Source organism: Caretta caretta, chromosome 8 (genome assembly GCF_965140235.1).
Source record: "Caretta caretta isolate rCarCar2 chromosome 8, rCarCar1.hap1, whole genome shotgun sequence".
In the NCBI taxonomy this organism is placed as follows: domain Eukaryota; kingdom Metazoa; phylum Chordata; order Testudines; family Cheloniidae; genus Caretta; species Caretta caretta.
Window position 1 is genome coordinate 29,013,125 of NC_134213.1, and position 20,774 is coordinate 29,033,898.

The window sequence follows — 20,774 nt, forward strand, 5'->3', positions numbered from 1 at the left end:
TTGTGGATGTTTGATCACATCTGAAACTCAGGTCCAAAGACAAGAAAGCTGTTTTACATTTCATTTTGTATGTCCAGCTCTCCAAGGTTTTTTGTTATTTAAAACAACCCTTAACTGGGATGCGAAGAGGGGTATAAAATAAAGTTATACCTGTAGTGCTGTCAGAATTGGCTTCCTTTAATGGTTTGATATAGTTTGTGTCAATGCCCAGCTGTGCAAGAGCTTTCAGCATTGCATTGATCTCTACGCTGTCGAATGCTTTTTCATAGTTGATTAAGGCAATACATAAAGGGAATTTGCATTCCCTTGAGCATTCCAATAGGCTGGTTTATAGTGAAAATATGGTCCATTGTGCTGAAATTCCTTTGAAAGGCTGCCTGCTCTCTCAGCTGCTGCTTGTCCAGAATCTGTGAGAGTCGGTTTGTTATTATTTTGGTGAACAGCTTGTAAATATGTGAGAGCAGGCATATTGGACGATAGTTCTTTAGACCTTCCCAGCCACCCTTCTTGTACACCAGAATGGTGTTGGACTCTTCTAAATCTTCTGCATTTCCAAGTAATGGCTAAACCTCTGAGCAAAGGTTTCCCAGAGGTCTTGGCCTCCAGCTCTTATTTCGATTGTCATTCCATCTTTACCTGGGGCTTTTCCTTCCTTCATTTGGTGAACTGCATGTCAAACTTTGGTGACAAGGACTGGGAGTACATGCTTGTTGGTCTTTTGAAGTGTTGTACTGGGACATTCGTCGGAGACGTGCACAGTTCAGTGCAGAAATCTTTGCAGACCGCGTCCATCCCTGTTCTGTCAATTGCTCGTTTTCCATCCCTGTTCTTCTGTGCCAATATTGTTGAACTGTACAGTGTCAATTACCTTTTGCATTTTTTGAGGCTTCTGCAATCTTCAGTCGTCTTTAAGAGCCTTTCATTTCGGTACGTCTTGAAGTCCTCCTTTTAGTCTTCTTCTTATCAACTTACAGAGGAAGGAGTACTCAAGTTTGTCATTTCGCTTCATATTCCTCTGCTTCTGTAGCAAGTTTTGTGTTTCCTCTGAGATTCTTCCCTTCGCTTTTTTCAGTCTTTTTTTCTTGGCTAATTTCACGCATTGCCTCAATTTATCAGTGAAGTTTTTATAATCCTCATCGCAGTTATCTATAAGACTCCAGACTTCCTTGGAAATGTTCGCTTTCAAGATTGCCTCATCGAATATTTTTGGCCTCTGTCTCTGATATGCCATCTGTAGTGCTTTCTTCTCCACCTTTTTGTTCAAGTTGAGACGTGCTCTGAGCAATGGTCACTACCAGTTTTAAATGATAGTACTACTGAGATGTCTTGTACAGTGCGCTGCTTATTGATCACAATATAGTCGTTCTTATTCTTCACATTGGGCGCAATCCATGTCCACCTCCTCTTGGCCTTCTTCTTAAACCAGGTGTTACCAATGAACATTTCTTTAGTCTCCGCCAGAGTTGCCAGTCGCTCTCCTCATGGATTCCATTCACCAATGCTATATCTTCCAATGAACTTTTCACCTTCTTTCCATTTTCCAGCTTTGGCATTGAAATCTCCCATTGTGATCGTATATGTGGATTTTTGAGTAAGGGTTTCCTCAAGCTCCTCATAGAATTCTTCCACATCGTCATCTTCACTTGTGCTTGTGGTAGCATAGATCTGAATAATCTTGAAGGTGCTGTTCTTGTTCAGTTGGAGGTGTAGCACTACGATGTGCAATGACTTGAACTTGCAGGAGATGATTTTTAAGACCATTCCTTGTTGATGAAGCCGATTCCTCCAACGGTTCTCACATCTTCTCCTTTTCCCAACATGATAGTACTTTCGTCTCCTTTCTTTGTCGTGTTTTGCAGAGACCAAGGATGTCGCAGGCTGTCCTTGCCTTCTCCTCCATTAAATGTTTGATCGAATTGTCTCTCATCAGTGTCCTGCAGTGCACACTCAGAGGGCAGTCCTTTTTCTGGTCCCTGAGATTCTTAGCCTCTCATCAACTGAACTCCCACCAAGTGTGAAACAAGGAGACACAATTTCACCAAAACTCTTCACAGCCTGCCTCGAAATGATAATGAAGTGGATGAATTGGAAGAGTGGAATCAACATCAACGGAGAGCAGTTAAACCATCTCATATTCGTGAACGATATTATGTTGATGGCCGAAAATACTATCAAACTACAGAAAATGCTGCGAGAATTCAACACAAAAAGCAGTCAAGTCAGACTGAAAATTAACCGTTGCAAAATGAAAAGTATGCGGTCTGATACCTCGCTAAAAGCCCAAATAACAATCAAGGGAGAACAAATAGAAGAAGTTGAGCAATATGTCTATTTAGGCGAAGAAATTAACATGCGCCATGATCAGGAGGGTGAACTCTCGCGAAGAAAGAAAGCAGGTTGGTGCACATTCCATTCTATCAAGGATGTCCTCCAAGGAAAAATCAACAAGCCAACACAAGCCAGCCTCTTCAACTCAACGGTACTGCTGGCAATGTTGTACGGCAGTGAAACATGGGCGCTGACGAAGACAGAGGAGCATCAACTATCTGTCACGGAGAGGGCAATGGAAAAAAAATGTGATGGGCCGGGCATATAGCGAGGCTCACTGACAATCGATGGACTCCAGCTGTCGCCAACTGGTACCCACAGGAACTGAAACGACTACTTGGCTGACCTCCAAAGAGATGGGAAGATTTTTATCGTGAAAGGACATGGCCGCACACGGAGAAGGAAGGCCAGGATATGAGAAGAATGGAGGACATGTTGTGATCAGCACAACCTGTATGAGGCTGAAGGACCAGTCGATCAAGATGATCAAAACAACCCTTCCCCTCCCACCGTCAAAACACCTGAGATTAAATAGTACATAAACCTCCTAATTGATGTAATATTTGAGGAAGGGCATAATTCCCACAGCTTTTCTTTTTCCAGAGCAAACCAATATATTTGTAGCTGCTGTATTTAAAAAAAAAATCCTTCCCTACTACACAAAGTTATTTGTAGCGCATCAAGTTATTTATCATCTTTAGGCTTCCAACTGCTGTGGCAATAGCAAGAAACCACTGAGCATCACATATTGAAAGACACAGTGTACCAATCCTTCAAGCTGCTGATTCTTGATTACATGAAGAGTGATACCCCTCCTTGAAGTTCCAAGACTAAGAAAGTCACAGCTGTTGTTGCTGTGGTTACTACTAGCTTCAGCCAAGGTGCCTATACAGTAAAAGTGGAGACGTTTATTTCCAAATGCATATTTTGAATCTCTGCAAAGTTCTGGGGTGTTCAAAACCCCGAGTCCAGTTTGGGTCTAGCTCTATGAAAAAGCAAGTCCTTCTTTCCAGGACATTTACAAATACACATTTAGTTTAGTTACTTATTTGATTGTTCTGTACTGTGTGTTACAATGTTCTTGATTTGATATAAAAATGTTTTGAGATTTAATCTAGTCAATTCCTGTATATAGTTTTGTATTTAAATAATATACTTGAACTAAATTAAATGTATTCTTGGGAACTTGAACTTAACCTACTGCCTCCTTAATCTTGCAGTCTTGTAGAAATGTTTTTTATTAGTATTAATGTATTGACTTTACTATTGACTGATTTTTTTTTTTTAAAAACAGCGTCTAATATTGTGGCTGAAAATTTGCAAGGTTCATAGAGAGATTCTCTGTTGCAGCTGGCAAGGCTGTATGTCTCAAAACTGAACTTTACAGCAAAACACTATACATAGTTACAATATATCTTTTCCATGTTTATCCTCCCCTGCCACACAAAACTAAGGGAATTGTTTAGTTTAAGTGATGAAGTCCATTCATTTTCAGACAAGCAGTTAAGTGTTTAATGAAGTCAATGGGACCTGAGCACGTACTTAAAGCTAAACATATGTTTAAGTGCTGTCCTGACTAGAGATAGATTTAAGCGTGTTCTTAAGTACTTTCATGAATCTGAGTCATTATGAATGTACCATCTAATAACATATCTAAAATATACTTAGTCATTTAAAACTAGCACACACCAAAAAGAAAGTATTAACTTTGTTTCCTTTTATAGGTGTGAACTAGACCGACAGTATTATGAGATATTGTTGAGAAAGTACATAGATTAGTATATGAAAAAGAGATGCTGCTTCAGAAAATAGGTTGATTGCAGAACATATGAAACATTGGACTTCCTGAAGTAACTTTTAATACATAAGTGCTCAAATTTGCATTTTATCACTCACAAAAATCCATTTACTGAAATCCAAATTAATGTGTTTTGTTCAATGCCAAAATTCAGACTTTGGGAAAATAGTTCCATTGGGCTCATCTGTACTTGGATATTATCCAAACACATTGCCTTCCTGCTTAGTCTGACTCTGTCCCCTTTCCAAGAAGTGTACAAGTACCTAGAGCACAATGTGTAGATTAAGCATTTGATGTATAATAGTATGTTAAGTTAAACCACCTTCTTCAGACTAGTACAGGAAGGATGAAGCATTTTAAAAATATGTAGGGCAGAATTAATAGGGAAGAGAGCACATGTGATGAACTGCAAGGATGCACTTGTCCAAAGTAATAGACATTCTGTTAGAATAAAAATGAGAAGATATGCTATATGCTATTTAGGATATGCTATTTCCATTTCTTAAGAGACTGTATCCAGCAGCTTACCGTACCATGTGAAGCATAGGATTTCTTTCTGTTATCATTCACTTTTTAGAGAGTCTCCTCATAGGGCAATTTTTGCTTATGCAAGTAGTCACAATAAAACCTACCCGTTTGTTTCTGTCTCATCTGCCCATCACTGTGGTCTCTAAAGGCCGCAAAAATACTTAGGAAAATCAACATTTCTCTCCAAAGGACAATATTCCCCACCGCTCCCCTAATTATGCTATCTTGAGTGAGGTGGTTCTTGTGTGGCAGGCAGGGTGCTTGGAGAATCCAATCAGGAGCGGTCACTTTGCACTCTATAGCAGAATGCACTCTGTAAGGTGGAAAGGAAGGAGGGAAGAAGCATGAATCTACCACTGTCACCTTTGGGTTGCCTCGTGCCATTGGTGGTGGTAGCAGCATTCCCTCTTGCACAAAAAGGCCTCAAGCTGCAGGATTCTGGATGTCACCTGTACAAGGTGATCATGGAGAGAGGGTCCTTTGTACTCTCTCTCCCTTGCATAACTGCACACCATTGGCCAGATTCTGTCTTTGAATAGGCAGTCTGTTCTGGTCATAATTTCCAAACTTAAATGCCTAAAATGAAGCCCTCAAATCCATATTTAGGCTTCTGGCTACTTCTGATTTTCAGAAATGCTTAGCAGCCTTTGAACAGGTGATGAGAACCTCTGGAAAACAAGTCACTTATCGAGGAGTTTAACTTTAGGTACCCAAGTTTGAAAATGTTGCACTTAATTAATTTACAATTAATTGAGAAGAGTCTATTTGCCATACTTCATAGTTCCGCGTGAAAATAGATCAATCTGCTGTAAACATTTTCCCCAGTGATGTTTTATTTTATTGTTTGAGTCATTAAATCCACAATGTGCTTCATAAAATCTAAAAACAAACATACATCAATATAATTGTAATTTTGCTAATTTTACTTTTTCTAATTATTATTCACTAGAAAACTACAAATTAATGTAATGATTAAGACATGCAGTTACTCCACTTACTTGTGGATTAACTTGTATTTTTCATCTCTTTCATTAGTTTTATTAAAATTTTAAAATTGCCAGAACATATGGAATTTCATTAAATAAGCTTGTTTACCATTATGTGTTTATTGTTAGAAAAGTGACTCTATTGAAATGATATTTTCTCGGCCATTATATTGTCTTCCTGTATATTTTTGAATTTTATCTGCTTACTTACTGACTAAAACAAGTTTGTATTCCCATTATCAAGGCAAAGCCATCTCAGTCCTGGGAGAATGAACTAGATTTATTTCCCCCCCCCCCCATGCATCGTCAATGACATTGTTAGCCACATTGCAGTGAGAGAAGGAGGAACAGCAGCATAATGTTCAGATTTCACACAGGGTTTGTGGTACTGCCAGTTAGAAAAATTGGGCCAAAGCCTGATCCCATTGAAGTACATGAAGGATTTGGCCCATCTTTTTCATTGTAAAGTGTACATATTTGGGGCCTGATCTCTTCTCCCTGTACTGGTAGAAAACCAGCATAAGTGAAAGAAGAATCAGGCCCTTGCCCTGGGGGTTTTTAGGAGATATTAAGTATGGAACTCCCAGTGTCATTTTATCATCATTTATCTAACTGCAACTATGCTGTAAGGGGTAAATTTTCAAAAGGCCAAAGGCTTGTTGAAGCTATGGGGCAAAAAAATCTGCCATCAACAGATGTTGATGATATTTCTCTTTTTTCTTGCAGGCCCTTCGAATCACCACAGCCAGTCAACACTGAGACCACCTCTCCCACCTCCTCACAATCATACACTGTCTCATCATCACTCCTCTGCCAACTCCCTCAATAGGAACTCTCTCACAAATCGGCGGAACCAGATCCATGCACCAGCTCCTGCACCAAATGACTTGGCCACCACTCCTGAGTCTGTGCAACTTCAAGACAGCTGGGTACTCAATAGTAATGTTCCACTTGAGACCAGGTAGGTCGCAAGGAATGGTCTTCAGTAGGACTGCACTAAAAATACACAGTATAGTCTCAATTATCTGAATGTCATGGGGACGTTGAATAAGATTGGATAAATGAGATTTCATACGATTGAGGGAATTTACAGTACAGGTTTCGGATAGCAGGGATTTTTGGTTAATTGAGACTTGGAAACTGAAGGCTGCCTTATACTGAAAGTACTGCAGTGTTACATAAACATGTATAAAATCAACTGCATTGAAAAAGAACAGCTAAGAAAATACATATTAATTTGGTTAAAAGAAAAGAAATATATTTTATTAACATTATGTCAATTCATCTTCTACCTAACACAACATAAAAATATATATTTAGTTTAGAATAGCTGTTATTCATTTGGCATTGATAAATGGACAGCTAGACATCTCTTTGTTTGTCTCTTATTTTAATACTTGTTTATTCATTCAGACAGCTCTTGTGTACCTAACTAATAGAATTAGCATAACATATTTTTACTCCAAAGCTCAGGGGGAACTTACTTATAAGAGTATATTGACTGTCACTGATAAATTATGCGTTTGGCCTATCCTGAAGTAATAAATGAAGACTCATTTGAAATTTAGTGTTTTGGGAGACCTTTAGAAACAATCCCTGATTCAAGATTGACAGAAGTATAATTTTAATTTATATTTCATCCAACATGCAGACTCACTTTATCCCTCCCGTGCACACTAGCAGCTTGATGCCTGTGGGGTACACAGTTATGTATAAAAGAAAAAAAAAGTGCAACACTTACGACCGCCAAAATAAATCAATACAAAAAGACGTTTTCTGACATATTACATTTCTAAACGTTCAGTTTCATTGTCATTTTTTTTTTCATCTTAATTCTAACTTGTGCTTTAAATATCAGAAACACTGGCAAAGCTGGTCTCATGGAAATTAGAACTTGCAACTGTGGTGATACATCTGTTCACTGGCACCAACCCACTGCTCTTTCTGCCCACTCCTATCTTTCGAGTGGGCAGGCTGGTTATTGAAACATACAGGACTTATTTGAGGGTGTCATAGAGCAAGTGTCTTGTATCTGCAGTTGTGGGTGCCCATAAGAATAGATTAGAAAGTTATTGTACTTTAAACATTTCGGTAAACATAATTGTAGTGTCCCTCACTCTCAAATGGGGAGGGAGGCCACTCCACCTCACTACAGGCGGGTAGTAATCAGTCTATGGGGAAGCTCTGGCCCTCTGGGGTGGAGGGGGCAGAGTGCAAACAGTCTTTAGCCCACAGCCTTCTGCCTGGGACAGACAGCAATTAACAGTCTATCGTGGCAGTCTGTAAGGAAGCTCTGGCCCTATGGGTGGGGCAGAGCCCAAGCAGTCTTTAGCCAAGAGCCTTCTGCCAGGGGCAGACAGCAAGCTGTCTCTGGCCCAGCTTCCTGGCTGGCCTAAGGTAGGTGGGCTGCCACCCTGGGGATGGGGTTGGCAGTAAGGGGACCTGGGCTCACCCTACTCCCAGTCCAGGGCCCTAACAGTTCCAGGGAATCCTGCCACTGGGTCAGTGGGGATCCTGCCAAAACACGCTGACTCACTCTCTGGCAGCAAAACCTGGACTAAAATCTGGTTCCCCTTGACCACTCTCTACCACAGCCTGGGTGTAGGGGGGCTCCATAGTCCAAAGGTCCTCTGTCCCCTCTGGTTACTTGGCAGCCAGTAGTCCCCACAGCTCCTCGGGGCACTTGTCTGCCTTCTCCGACTGCAGGGCATAGCTCCACTTAGGGCCAAGTCAGGGATCCTGGAAGAGAAGTCTGCCCTGCTAGTCTCCAGCACCAGCTGAGCTGCAGGGCTCTCATTTTATACTTCCTGTCCTGCCCCAGGACTACTGGAGGGGTGGGGTGGGGCGGATTTAGCTCCGCTCACCACGGGGAGTGTAGTGGTTTCTTGCTCTCCAGGTCGGAGGGAGGCCATTCTGCCTCACTACAGTAGTGCTATGAAGTAAGAGAATGGAGCAGATGGGAAAGTGGATTGGTGGTGGGATGTACTTGCACACCCATGTTTGCAAAGGTTAATTATGGGTTGAGAAGTTGGATTGTTTTCCACATGGTGTCACTCATTCGTGGTTTTGGTTTGAAGGGCAGCCATGGCTGTTGGGATTTGACATGAACTGGAACCTTTCTAAGAATACAGGAATTGCCATACTGGATCAGGCCAAAGTCCATCTTCTTCAGTCTCTGGCTGTGGCCAGTACCAAATGGTTCAGCTGAAGGCAGTAGGCAGATGTGAGATAATCAGCCCCTATTCCTCCTTCTCTATGGTCTTGTCCTGCTCTCTAATAGCTAGAGATTGGTTTAAGATTGGGTTCTTTCTGTGGTGCTCTAGAGGTCAGTCGTTATTGCTGGACTTAGACTTGAATCAATCAAATAAATGGCAGTGGCTACATAAACTGCCTGGGAATGAGTGTAGTTTGGTTTGGTTTTATGCTGAATCTAGAGCGTGGAGCTGTTATGGTCCATTAGTCAGAGTGGCTATACTGCAATGATTTGTTCTGGAAAAGACTAGTATTGGAGAGTTGGGGAGCAGGTCTACCTTCAGTTATGCTCACGCTGCTCCTGTTAGCTTTGTGACAGTGACACAGTTAGACCTGAGGGCAAAACCAGGCAGTTGATGTGGAGGATAAAAAGGAACACATCTAACTTTGTTTTTATATATTATCAGGAGCTTGGCTTCAATATTTGCCATTTCAGGGTCCAAGGAATATTTTATTCTCTGTAGATTTTGACCTATTCTGGGACTCACTAAATACATTCTGTACCTCTACTTCATATTATTCTGCCCTGCTAAGACTCTGATATGGGCCAGGGATGCTGTGGAGGAGCTGAGCACAAAAGCCAGAGGGAAGTGAGGGTTATCAGAAGTTTCAGGTGACCAAATAGAAAATTGAAGATGATGGCTCTGGTGCCGATTTCTTTTACTAAGAAAGCTGTAACAGATAAGAATATTTTTGACCAACTGCCAAGATACTATTCTTAAGTGCCAGATCTGTTGAGAATAAATCTGCTACTATGTGGAACTTGATCTTACATAGTAAAGTGGAACTAGCATCTATTACTGAGAACTGTCTAGATAAAAATTCGAGTCCTCTTTGGGATGGCCTGATCCTGCCAGGAAATTCACTGTCTGAGGCTAAAATGCAAAGGGAGATAGTGTCCGTCTATTTAAGAACTCTTCTAGAAAGTAGACTGTTGTTCTTCAATACACAAAATACTTGGAACACATAACCATGATGAACCAAGTTTTAAATTCTCCAATTTACCAACCACTACATACCTGGGGGGAATTCCATAGTGTATTTTCTGAATTCATATTGGTCATGATATAGGAGCCCAAGGGATGTTATTCGTAGAGTGTTAGATGTCAGCGATGAGTGGCAGAGCAAGGAAGACAAAATGCGATCCCAATTCTCTGCTGTAACCACTAAACCATATTTGTTGTCTAGGGTACACAATCCTGCAACCTTAGCACAGTTAATCCTTGCTTGTTTTTTTTTGAGGTTGTGAGGGTTCCTTTCCCACTCTGAACTCTAGGCTACAGATGTGGGGACCTGCATGAAAGACCCCCTATGCTTATTTCTACCTGCTTAGGGTAAAACTTCCCTAAGGCACAAACTCTTTGTCCTTGGAGGGTACGCTGCCACCACCAAGTGATTTAACAAAGAATCAGGGAAAGGACCACTTGGAGTTCCTATTCCCCCAAAATATCCCCCCAAGCCCTTACACCCCCTTTCCTGGGGAGGCTTGAGAATAATATCCTAACCAATTGGTTACAAAGTGATCACAGACCCAAGCCCCTAGGTCTTAGGACAATAGAGAAATCAGTCAGGCTCTTAAAAGAAGCAGAACTTTATGAGAAAGAAAACTGGTAAAAGAAGCACCTCTGTAAAATTAGAAGGGAAGCTAATCCCACAGGGCAATTAGATTTAAAACACAGGGGATTTCCCTCTCGGCAAAAACTTTAAAGTTACAAAAAGAAAACCAGGAATACACCTTCCTCTCAGCACAGAGAAAATCAGAAGCCAAAACAGAACTAAACAGATGCATTTCCTTGCTAGTACTTACTAATTCTAATGGAGTTGGATTGCTTGCTTTCTTGAACTCTCTCCAGCAAGCACACAGAACAGACAGACAAACCCTGCACCTCCCCCCCTCCCCCAATTTGAAAGTATCTTGTCCCCTTATTGGTCCTTCTGTGCAGGTGCCAGCCAGGTTACCTGAGCTTCTTAACCCTTTACAGGTAAAAGGATATTGTGCCTCTGGCCAGGAGGGATTTTATAGTACTGTATACAGGAAGGTTGTTACCCTTCCCTTTATATTTATGACAGAGGTCAATGTGACTACCTACGTAAGGAAGGGTTTTTTAGGATTGCACGTTCAGTATACAAGATGTCTACACCCTTCAGGAACAAGGCAGGGACAACAGAGAAAAAAAAGTGAAAATATGTACATTGGCATATGTATATTTATGTGATTTACATCTGCATGATATATAGACTGCATTTGATTGCTAAGGAGTCTTACAGAATTAACAAGATAAAATTTCACAGGACTTGTCATCAGCCTTATTTTCCAATTGTGTGCCTTGTAGCCCATGTCAGTTTAATTATAGATGAGAGATCCTTGAATTTTCTTTTTTGATAATAAAATCTCCAGCAGCACACAAATTCACCTTGAAAACAAAAGATCGGTTTGCTAATGCCAGTATTCTTAGCTGATATAGGATATTCGGGGGTTATGAATTGAAGTCATTGATACACACAGGCTTTTCACAACAAACATTCTCACTCTGCTGTGCTTAAGATCATTGCAAAGTTGTTCCATGATTGATTTTTCGTACTATCTAAGATTAAATAGCTGACAGGTCTTGATGATAAACTCCATCGTAAGAATATTAACCCAGGAAAATGTTTTTTTTTCCTTTTTATGATTTCTAGTAAGTTTTACTAAAATTGATAACCTGCAGAACCAAATCCATCTGTAACTTTCAAAATGAGTCTGTAATTCTTACCCATGTTCCAAAACTAATGTGGCCTCTAAATTCTTATTAGAGCCAATGCAGAAACGAATGAGACCTTTATGTTGCCCTTTCAGTTCAGTCTTTATTTTATAGCTTTACTTTGCTGCATTGCCCTGATCCCACCAAGCCACTGGCTCTTCACGTTGCAATGCACTTTAATTTTGCAGTTTTCTTAGTCTTCCTTGAAACTTGTCAGCTTATTAATCTCAATATTGGACCTGCTCAATAGGCAAAGTCACCATTTACAACCTATGCTGTGCATTTGAGAGGGAGGAGAGTTTTACAACTCTTGCTTTTTCAGCTTTTCAGTTATCTTGAATAAATTCTGCTCCACGCCAAAATGCACATTACCAACAATCACATTTCTGGCTATGAAAAAGACAATTAAGTGAATAGTAACATAGCTATTTTACAGGAAAAAATTATGTTAGAGACACAAAATTCAGATATCAGTTTAGATTCCATATACCTCCTTGTCTGAGTATGGAAGGCACACAATAAAGTTATAAATCCGAATGGAGGCTGTAGCTGAGTGTTGCAATGTAAATCTGCGGTATCCTTTGCTCCAAATAAGACTGCTCTCCTTTCTCCTCTGCTGTGGCCTTTGGAAACCCATGTCTCCACTCCCCCCTTACTAATCCTGTGGTCCATTGGAAGGTACAGCAGATACTTTTTAAATGTCAGTCTTCACTACTTGGGTCTTATTTCAGTGTTGTGAGGGTTTTTTTGTTTGGTTTTTTTTTATTTTTATTTTTATTTTCTTGTTGTTTTATGAGAGTAGTTTGGGATGGAGCTGAGTTATTAAAAATAAATAAAATGTGTCCAATTTGATTAGGTCATTATTGGTTTTATGGGATTATGGGTAAATGGCATATGTTTCAGCTTGGGTTTTCTTAATCATAGCTCTTTAACGTATATGCAAAAGGAAAAATATACACTGGTAAAATACATAGTTTTAAATTTACACTGAAAAATCACTCAAATTATTATTATTTAAGTAAATTTGGTGCATCCTCCCCACATAACCTTCCTTCTTACAGTCATTGCATGCATACACCTTGCTCTTAAGAGGAGTATGTGAAATTTTAGGCCAGAATAAGTTGTTACATCTTCTTTAAAGTAGCTGAGGTATCTAATGGAAGAAGTCTTATATCCTTAACTAAAACCACATGAGTACGCTACCATGGCACATCAAGATGCTTCCTCTAAGGTTCATTTCTAGAATACTGAGCTGCTTCACCTTTAAGCTCAAAGCTGCAGTTTAATGCTCTTTAACTTTTATTATTCTCCCTGCAGTCTGTTTCAGACAGTCTTCTCCTCCTTTGAAAAAGTGCTGGGATTCCACATTTTCCAGTTGAGAGGTGTTCATTTATTGCTTCTCCAATCAGTACTTTTTATGCGATTGAATAATGAGAATGCTAACTTTGAACATTGATATGATTTGCACCGTTCTGATATGGCCAAAGATGCAGTTTTCAACTTTAAAGGTTGAAACACTTTTGAGGGATTCTTTATGGGAGCACACAGTGAGAGCACTATCACTTTACAGTGAAAGTTTACATCATTCCCTGCCCTGTAATAGTCGTCTTTGTTACGGAAACTTCACACTGGGCCATTTGCAGATGCCAGTCAAAGGCATAATGGCTCATAAATGAGGGTAACCCAAGAGCTATTATAGATTTTCTTTGAAAGGATATTTGTCTGAGATTGCATGATACCCTAATGCTAGTTCATGTGCCTGATGTTATTTATATTGCTATGAATTAAGCCTGCATCACTGTAATTAGCAATGCTTAGTTCAGAAAGAAAGGAAAATTCTTAAATAGCAATAGAAATTAGGCCCATTCTTCTTCATTGCAAGAATATTTTTGACTGATTCCTTCCATTCTATGGGTTGCATATATTTTGTTAGATGTTCACGTCTATATACTGTATATTTGGGATTGTTGGCAGGGAGCTGTCTATAGGCTTCAGGGAACATTATGACAGAGTGGCAGCTCTGCTGGAGTTAAGGTGGAGAGTTGGTTGCTGTTGACAAGGCAACAATTCTATGGGCTCTAAAATCCACATCTGAACTTGGATTGTCTTTAAATCTGTCATGCTGTATTGGGGTGTGGTGTAAGGTTAGTGGTCCAAATTTGAGGTCATTTGAGTAAAGATTCACACACACACACACAATCGGCTGTTTACAAAATCATCTGGTTCTTCTAACATTTTATGTGTGTGCGCACCCACATCTGAGGCTCAAAGGATGGTTATAATCCTCCCCAAACTTATCTCAACTAGCGCATGGTATGCATTGCCCTTTTGGGGAAACAATATTGCTAAAGTTATTATGGGTGAAGTTTGGAACTCCAGGTCAGCATGAGCTCAACTCACACACCTCAAAGACTGAAATATGCATGTGCAAAAAGACTAGGGTTCTGTTGAAGGTGGAGGTTTGGCCAGTCCTTGCTTACAGACAGCCCCCCAACCTGAAGCAAATACTCACCAGCAACCACACACCACACAACAGAACCACTAACCCAGGAACCTATCCTTGCAACAAAGCCCGTTGCCAACAGTGTCCACATATCTATTCAGGGGACACCATCACAGGCCCTAATGACATCAGCCACACTATCAGAGGCTTATTCATCTGCCAGCAATGCCCCTCTGCCAGGTACATTGGTCAAACTGGACAGTCTCTACGTAAAAGAATAAATGGACACAAATCAGACGTCAAGAATTAGAACATTCAAAAACCAGTCAGAGAACACTTCAGTCTCTTTGGTCACTCGATTACAGAGCTAAAAGTGGCAATTCAACTAAAAAACTTCAAAAACAGACTCCAACGAGAGACTGCTGAATTGGAATTAATTTGCAATCTGGACACCATTTCATTAGGCTTGATAAAGACTGGGCGTGGATGGGTCATTACACAAAGTAAAACTATTTCCCCATGTTTATTCCCTCCTCCCTCCCCCCCACACTGTTCCTCAGATGTTCTTGTCCAGGGTCTGTATTCTGCTGCTCTCCTTTCTTCCTTGTGTTAGGATCCTGAACTCGACCATTTCATGGTCACTGCCTCCCAGGTTCCCATCCACTTTTGCTTCCCCTACTAATTCTTCCCAGTTTGTGAGCAGCAGGTCAAGAAGAGCTCTGCCCCTAGTTGGTTCCTCCAGCACTTGCACCAGGAAATTGTCCCCTACATTTTCCAAAAACTTCCTGGATTGCCTGTGCACCGCTGTATTGCTCTCCCAGCAGATATTAGGGTGATTGAAGTCTCCCATGAGAACCAGGGCCTGCGATCTAGTAACTTCTGCGAGTTGCCGGAAAAAAGCCTCGTCCACCTCATCCCCCTGGTCTGGTGGTCTATAGTAGACTCCCACCACGACATCACCTTTGTTGCTCACACTTCTAAACTTAATCCAGAGACTCTCAGGTTTTTCTGCAGTTTCATACTTGAGCTCTGAGCAGTCATACCGCTCTCTTACATACAGTGCAACTCCCCCAACTTTTCTGCCCTTCCTGTCCTTCCTGAACAGCTTATATCCATCCATGACAGTACTCCAGTCATGTGAGTTATCCCACCAAGTCTCTGTTATTCCAATCACATCATAATTCCTTGACTGTGCCAGGACTTCCAGTTCTCCCTGCTTGTTTCCCAGGCTTCGTGCATTTGTATATAGGCACTTGAGGTAACCTGCTGATCACCCCTCTTTCTCAGTATGAGGCAGGAGCCCTCCCCTCTCACGCGCTCCTGCTCGTGCCTCCTCCCGGTATTCCTCTCCCCCACTTACTTCAGGGCTTTGGTCTCCTTCCACCGGTGAACCTAGTTTAAAGCCCTCCTCACTAGGTTAGCCAGCCTGCTTGCGAAGATGCTCTTCCCTCTCTTCGTTAGGTGGAGCCCGTCTCTGCCTAGCACTCCTTCTTGGAACACCATCCCATGGTCAAAGAATCCAAAGCCTTCTCTCCGACACCACCTGCGTAGCCGTTCGTTGACTTCCACGATTCGACGGTCTCTACCCAGGCCTTTTCCTTCCACAGGGAGGATGGACGAGAACACCACTTGCACCTCAAACTCCTTTATCCTTCTTCCCAGAGCCACGTAGTCCGCAGTGATCCGCTCAAGGTCATTCTTGGCAGTATCATTGGTGCCCACGTGAAGAAGCAGGAAGGGGTAGCGATCTGAGGGCTTGATGAGTCTCGGCAGTCTCTCCGTCACATCACGAATCTTAGCTCCTGGCAAGCAGCAGACTTCTTGGTTTTCCTGGTCGGGGCGGCAGATAGATGACTCAGTTCCCCTGAGGAGAGAGTCCCCTACCACCACCACCCGCCTCCTTCTCTTGGGAGCGGTGGTCGTGGAACCCCCAACCCTAGGACAGTGCATCCCATGCCTTCCAATCGGTGGAGTTTCCTTCTGCTCCCTTCCCTCAGACGTATCATCTGGTCCACTCTCCGCATTAGTACCAGAGGAGAGAACATGAAAATGGTTACTTACCTGTATCTGCCTTGCTGGTACATGGACGTTCCTCTTTTTTCTTCTGGAGGTCACATGATGCCAAATTTCTTCACCATCCTTCTGTCCCCGATGTGCAGCCTGTCTGAATCTTCAGAACCTTGTGCCTGTAGAAGCCTATCCTGACATCCGTCCAGGAAATCTTCAGTTTCTCTTATGCAACGCAGGGTCGATACCTGTTGCTCCAGACCTTGAACCTTCTCTTCCAGTATGGAGACCAGCTTGCACTTTGTACAGACAAAGTCGCATCTGTCCTGTGGAAGAAAGACAAACATAGCACATCCAGTGCAGGTCACAACAGCTGAACACCCCCCATCCATATTTCCTTCCTTCTACGAGCTTCCTCAGGAGTTGTAGTAATTACTCAGAGAATCCGGCAAGATGTAAGCCTCAGTGGGTTCTCCCCAGGCGAACTCCCAGGCAAACTCCTTTTGTTTGTTGCTCAGCTGGTTCGCAACTGACTGGTTTTTTATGCAGTCAGGCCCACTTAAGGCTCACCTAGAACAAAGCACACCCAGTTCCCCCCCTTTTCAAACAACCAATCAAGCACACAGCACACAGTCACACTGTCCTCACAACAAACACTCAGATACTCACCAACACAGCCTCCTTAATGCAGCCCTTAGCGTACCTCTTCTCAGACAGATCCCAGGCAAACTCCTTTTGTTAGCTGCTCTGCTGTTCGCTGCTCAGCTGGTTCGCAACTCACTGTTCTAAGTCAGCCATAAAAATGTTGGCATACTGTGGGGCCATGTGGGTACCCATGGCAGTGCTGCTGATTTGAAGGTATACATTGTCCCCAAATGTGAAATAGTTATGGGTGAGGACAAAGTCACAAAGTTCAGCCACCAGGTTTGCCGTGACATTATCGGGGATAGTGTTCGCGACGGCTTGTAGTCCATCTTTGTGTGGAATGTTGGTGTAGACGGCTTCTACATCCGTAGTGGCTAGGATGGTATTTTCAGGAAGATCACTGATGGATTGTAGTTTTCTCAGGAAGTCAGTGGTGTCTTGAAGACAGCTGGGAGTGCTGGTAGCGTAGGGCCTGAGGAGGGAGTCTACATAGCCAGACAATCCTGCTGTCAGGGTGCCAATGCCTGAGACGATGGGGCGTCCAGGATTTCCAGGTTTACGGATCTTGGGTAGCAGATAGAATACCCCTGGTCGGGGTTCCAGGGGTGTGTCTGTGCGGATTTGTTCTTGTGCTTTTTCAGGGAGTTTCTTGAGCAAATGATGTAGTTTCCTCTGGTAACCCTCAGTGGGATCAGATTAAAACTATTTCCCCATGTTTATTCCCCCCCACATACACACACTGTTCCTCAGACGTTCTTGTCAACTGCTGGAAATGGCCCACCTTGATTATCACTACAAAAGGTGTCCCACCCCACCCCCCGCTCTCCTGCTGGTAATAGCTCACCTTACCTGATCACTCTTGTTACAGTGTGTATGGTAACACCCATTGTTTCATGTTCTCTGTGAATATAAATCTCCCCACTGTATTTTCCACTGCATGCTTCCGATGAAGTGAGCTGTAGCTCCTGAAAGCTTATGCTCAAATAAATTTGTTCGTCTCTAAGGTGCCACAAGTCCTCCTGTTCTGTTATCTAGTGCAAGTACACATGCATGTTACTACCCAATTCATTGTGGTGTGTTCACATCTGAAGTTATTCTCACTGATTATTTTTATTTTTAACAAGGGCTGTGTACTAAAGCACTTCGTTGTATACTGTGTCAAGTCAGTGCCGTTGCTAATTTTACAAGCTCCAATATGTGGCAATTCATGCTTGTCTTTCTTAGGGTAGGATCAAACTACTGGTGTCTTTTTGACTAGATGAAGACATGTCCAGCTGCAGACATAGCACTGGTACCCTGTTTAAGATCCAGGCTCGCCTCGCCCTCCCTGCACCCAGTGCAGTTGTTTTGCTTTAGAATGTGAACTTTGTCCCCTGAAAAAGTGTTGCCACTCATTAAACAATATGATGATAATGCAGCCATTGTACTGTACTGATGTTCTCTTTTTCTCTACCTGCTTTAGTTACTTTTAACTGAAGCCTCCTGCACATAGCCCCTTTTATGTTCTGTTTAATGCTGTGACAGAATAAGATGCCCTAAAGGCTGGCACCTGCCTTTCAGTCTAACATACTACCTTCCTGTCAGGCAGCTTTCAATTACTGTGCTTCTGTGTGTCCAACTGTGTCTTTGTTAAGAGTTTCAAGATGGCAGTGACAAGCTATTCTGGTACTTAAGGCAACATGCATGACAGTCTGCCTTAACACTTGCATTTTTAAAAAGCTTTGCCTCAGGGGTCTAGGGAACCCAGCATTTAAGAAACCCTGAGCCTTTCAAGGACTGATGTGCTGGTTTTAGGTAATGCTTCGCTGGAAACTTGGTTGCTGCTGAGAGGCTTCAGAATCTACTTGAATGGATATTAAGTGTCATAACAATATTTATGTGTTGATTCTAAATGATTGTTTCCTTGCCTAATGGCATTTTCTTGGCTACTAAACCGTGCAGTTCCTTGCATATTGATTATGTGCTGCAGGCCAAGAAACATACTAAAATAGCATGTTCTCACAAGTTTTGTCCTGTTTGCATCAGTGGCGTGGGTTTATATGTACAGAGGAGATAGTGCTCTGTGTGTGTGTTTACGCATATGGTGCCTGTTTGTGTAGGTATATAATAGGAATGACAGGTACCTCATGTTCAAACACAATATATATAAAACACATATTATAGGTATATACTGAGAGAGGGATTGCATTTACAATAAGACTAAAATCCCTCCATCTGATACTTTAATGGTTGAATTATTCTCTTTGACAAACTAATTCTTCATAGGACAATTAACTTCTGTATGGAGGGATTTTAGTCCTTTTTTAAATGCAAATGTGTCTCTCAGTATATACCTATAGTATGTGTTTTATATAAATTGTGTTGTTCATGAAGTATCTGTGTCACCGATATTTGTATCTTTCTTATCTATATATAGATAAATAGATAGTAACATACTTGCTAACGTTTGCTGAAGAAATATTTAAACGTGCTTTAAAAAAAAAATTCTCACATTTCTTTTTGTTCTTCTGACTTAAAATCACAGTCCCCACAAACTTCATTTCTGATAACATCCTGCACAGAGGCCACTTTTGACATTTCAAAGTGAAATGTGGTCAGTTATGTGATGTGATTGGTGGTGTGGGGGGCATCCTGCAGCTGTGCAAGGAACCTATGAAGGGTTCCGTGGTGCTTCTGTGTTTCCCTCGCCAGCTCAGTTCTTCTCTGACTGGCAGTACATAGGTGGTTTGTCAGAGCAGAATTCCTCTCCCCTCTACTTCTCTTCCCAAGGCCGCCCTCTGAACTCAAGTCCCCCTTTTTCCTCATCACCTTTTAGGTAGCTCAAATTCCCCTCTCCCCCACCATACACCCATCATGGCTCCTCTCCCGCACCATACATTCATCATGGCTCCTTCCAATCTCACACAAGTCCCTATTGTCCCTTAAAGCCCTATGCTTGCGTGAGGCTTCATCCAAACCTCCCCACAGTCCTGTTCCCCAGGATCCCACCCAGAGACACCAGGCCCTTTCACATATAGCTACCATGCTCCCCACATCCTTGGCCAGCACTATACTTCCCTACCACATTCAAGTTTTAAAAGCTGAGTGGTTGGGGAGTAGAAGAGCATAGCAGGTACTGGGAATATACCCAGAAGGTGCATGGGGACAATACAGGCCATGTGTGGGGCTCATTGAGAAGAATAAAGCCCTGCAGAGGTTAATGGAGAGGCAATGCTGCTGTGTAGGAGGGCAGTAGGAGGAGCAGGCTATGGGGAAGTGGCAAACATCACAGCTCTGCGGGGGCATATGGACAAAATATTTACACTGAGTTAATCTGATACATAGTCAGTGAGATACAAATAAACATGGAACTCTACAGTGTCATTTTTCAGAGCAGAATCAGTTTCAGTGGATGCTTTTGGATTTGACAGATCCAGGTTGTAATCTGCTTTAAAAAATCTTTTGTGTGTTTGTTTGGTTGTGTTTGTAACTAGCTTCCCACAATAAGGAAGGGCTGCATTATTGTTTTAAAGTGTTGAATGACTTGGCGAGTGCGAAAATCAGAGTATTTGGTATCTTCTCCATCCTATTGCCCTGTCCGTTGTTCCTATTTGTTGAATTCTTGCAAGCAATCTGCCTCTTAGGAGGCGAGAGCAGATGAGAAGAGTGCAGTGACAATGCATTATGTGCTTGTGAACCAAGCCACAGTTGACTGTGTGTGATTGTAGGTTGACCAACTTTCCTAATCTACAGTGTATTTATTATAGTGATGCAGTTAGCAGGAACATCGATCTGAGTTGAGGTTTTATATTGCACCTGTGGAGGTGCTCTCAAAAGTAATAAATTATTTTAAACTTATCATAATACATGTTTTCAAGATGATCAGAGCCAGAATTGATGGTACAGGGGTACAGTCTTGGACACAAAATCCTGCTGTCAGTATACCAGTATAAATCTGGAATAACTCAGTTGCCATGTGTTAAGTGACTTTGGATATACAACAGTATACATGAGAGCTGAATATGTCACTTGAGGATTATGAGCTTGATTATCTTCACACTGTTTTT

The 20,774-nt window shown here is 41.9% G+C and overlaps 1 protein-coding gene across 6 annotated transcripts in view; it reads left to right on the plus strand.

Moving 5' to 3' along the window:
• TENM2 (teneurin transmembrane protein 2) overlaps positions 1 to 20,774 on the plus strand; it is a 2,093,216-nt gene that overhangs the window by 1,820,716 nt on the left and 251,726 nt on the right. For all 6 annotated transcript variants that reach the window (XM_048860042.2, XM_048860041.2, XM_048860043.2 and 3 more), the window contains one exon: positions 6,367 to 6,601. In XM_048860042.2, coding sequence (XP_048715999.2) covers positions 6,367 to 6,601 — 235 coding nt within the window. The remainder of the gene's footprint in view (positions 1 to 6,366; positions 6,602 to 20,774) is intronic.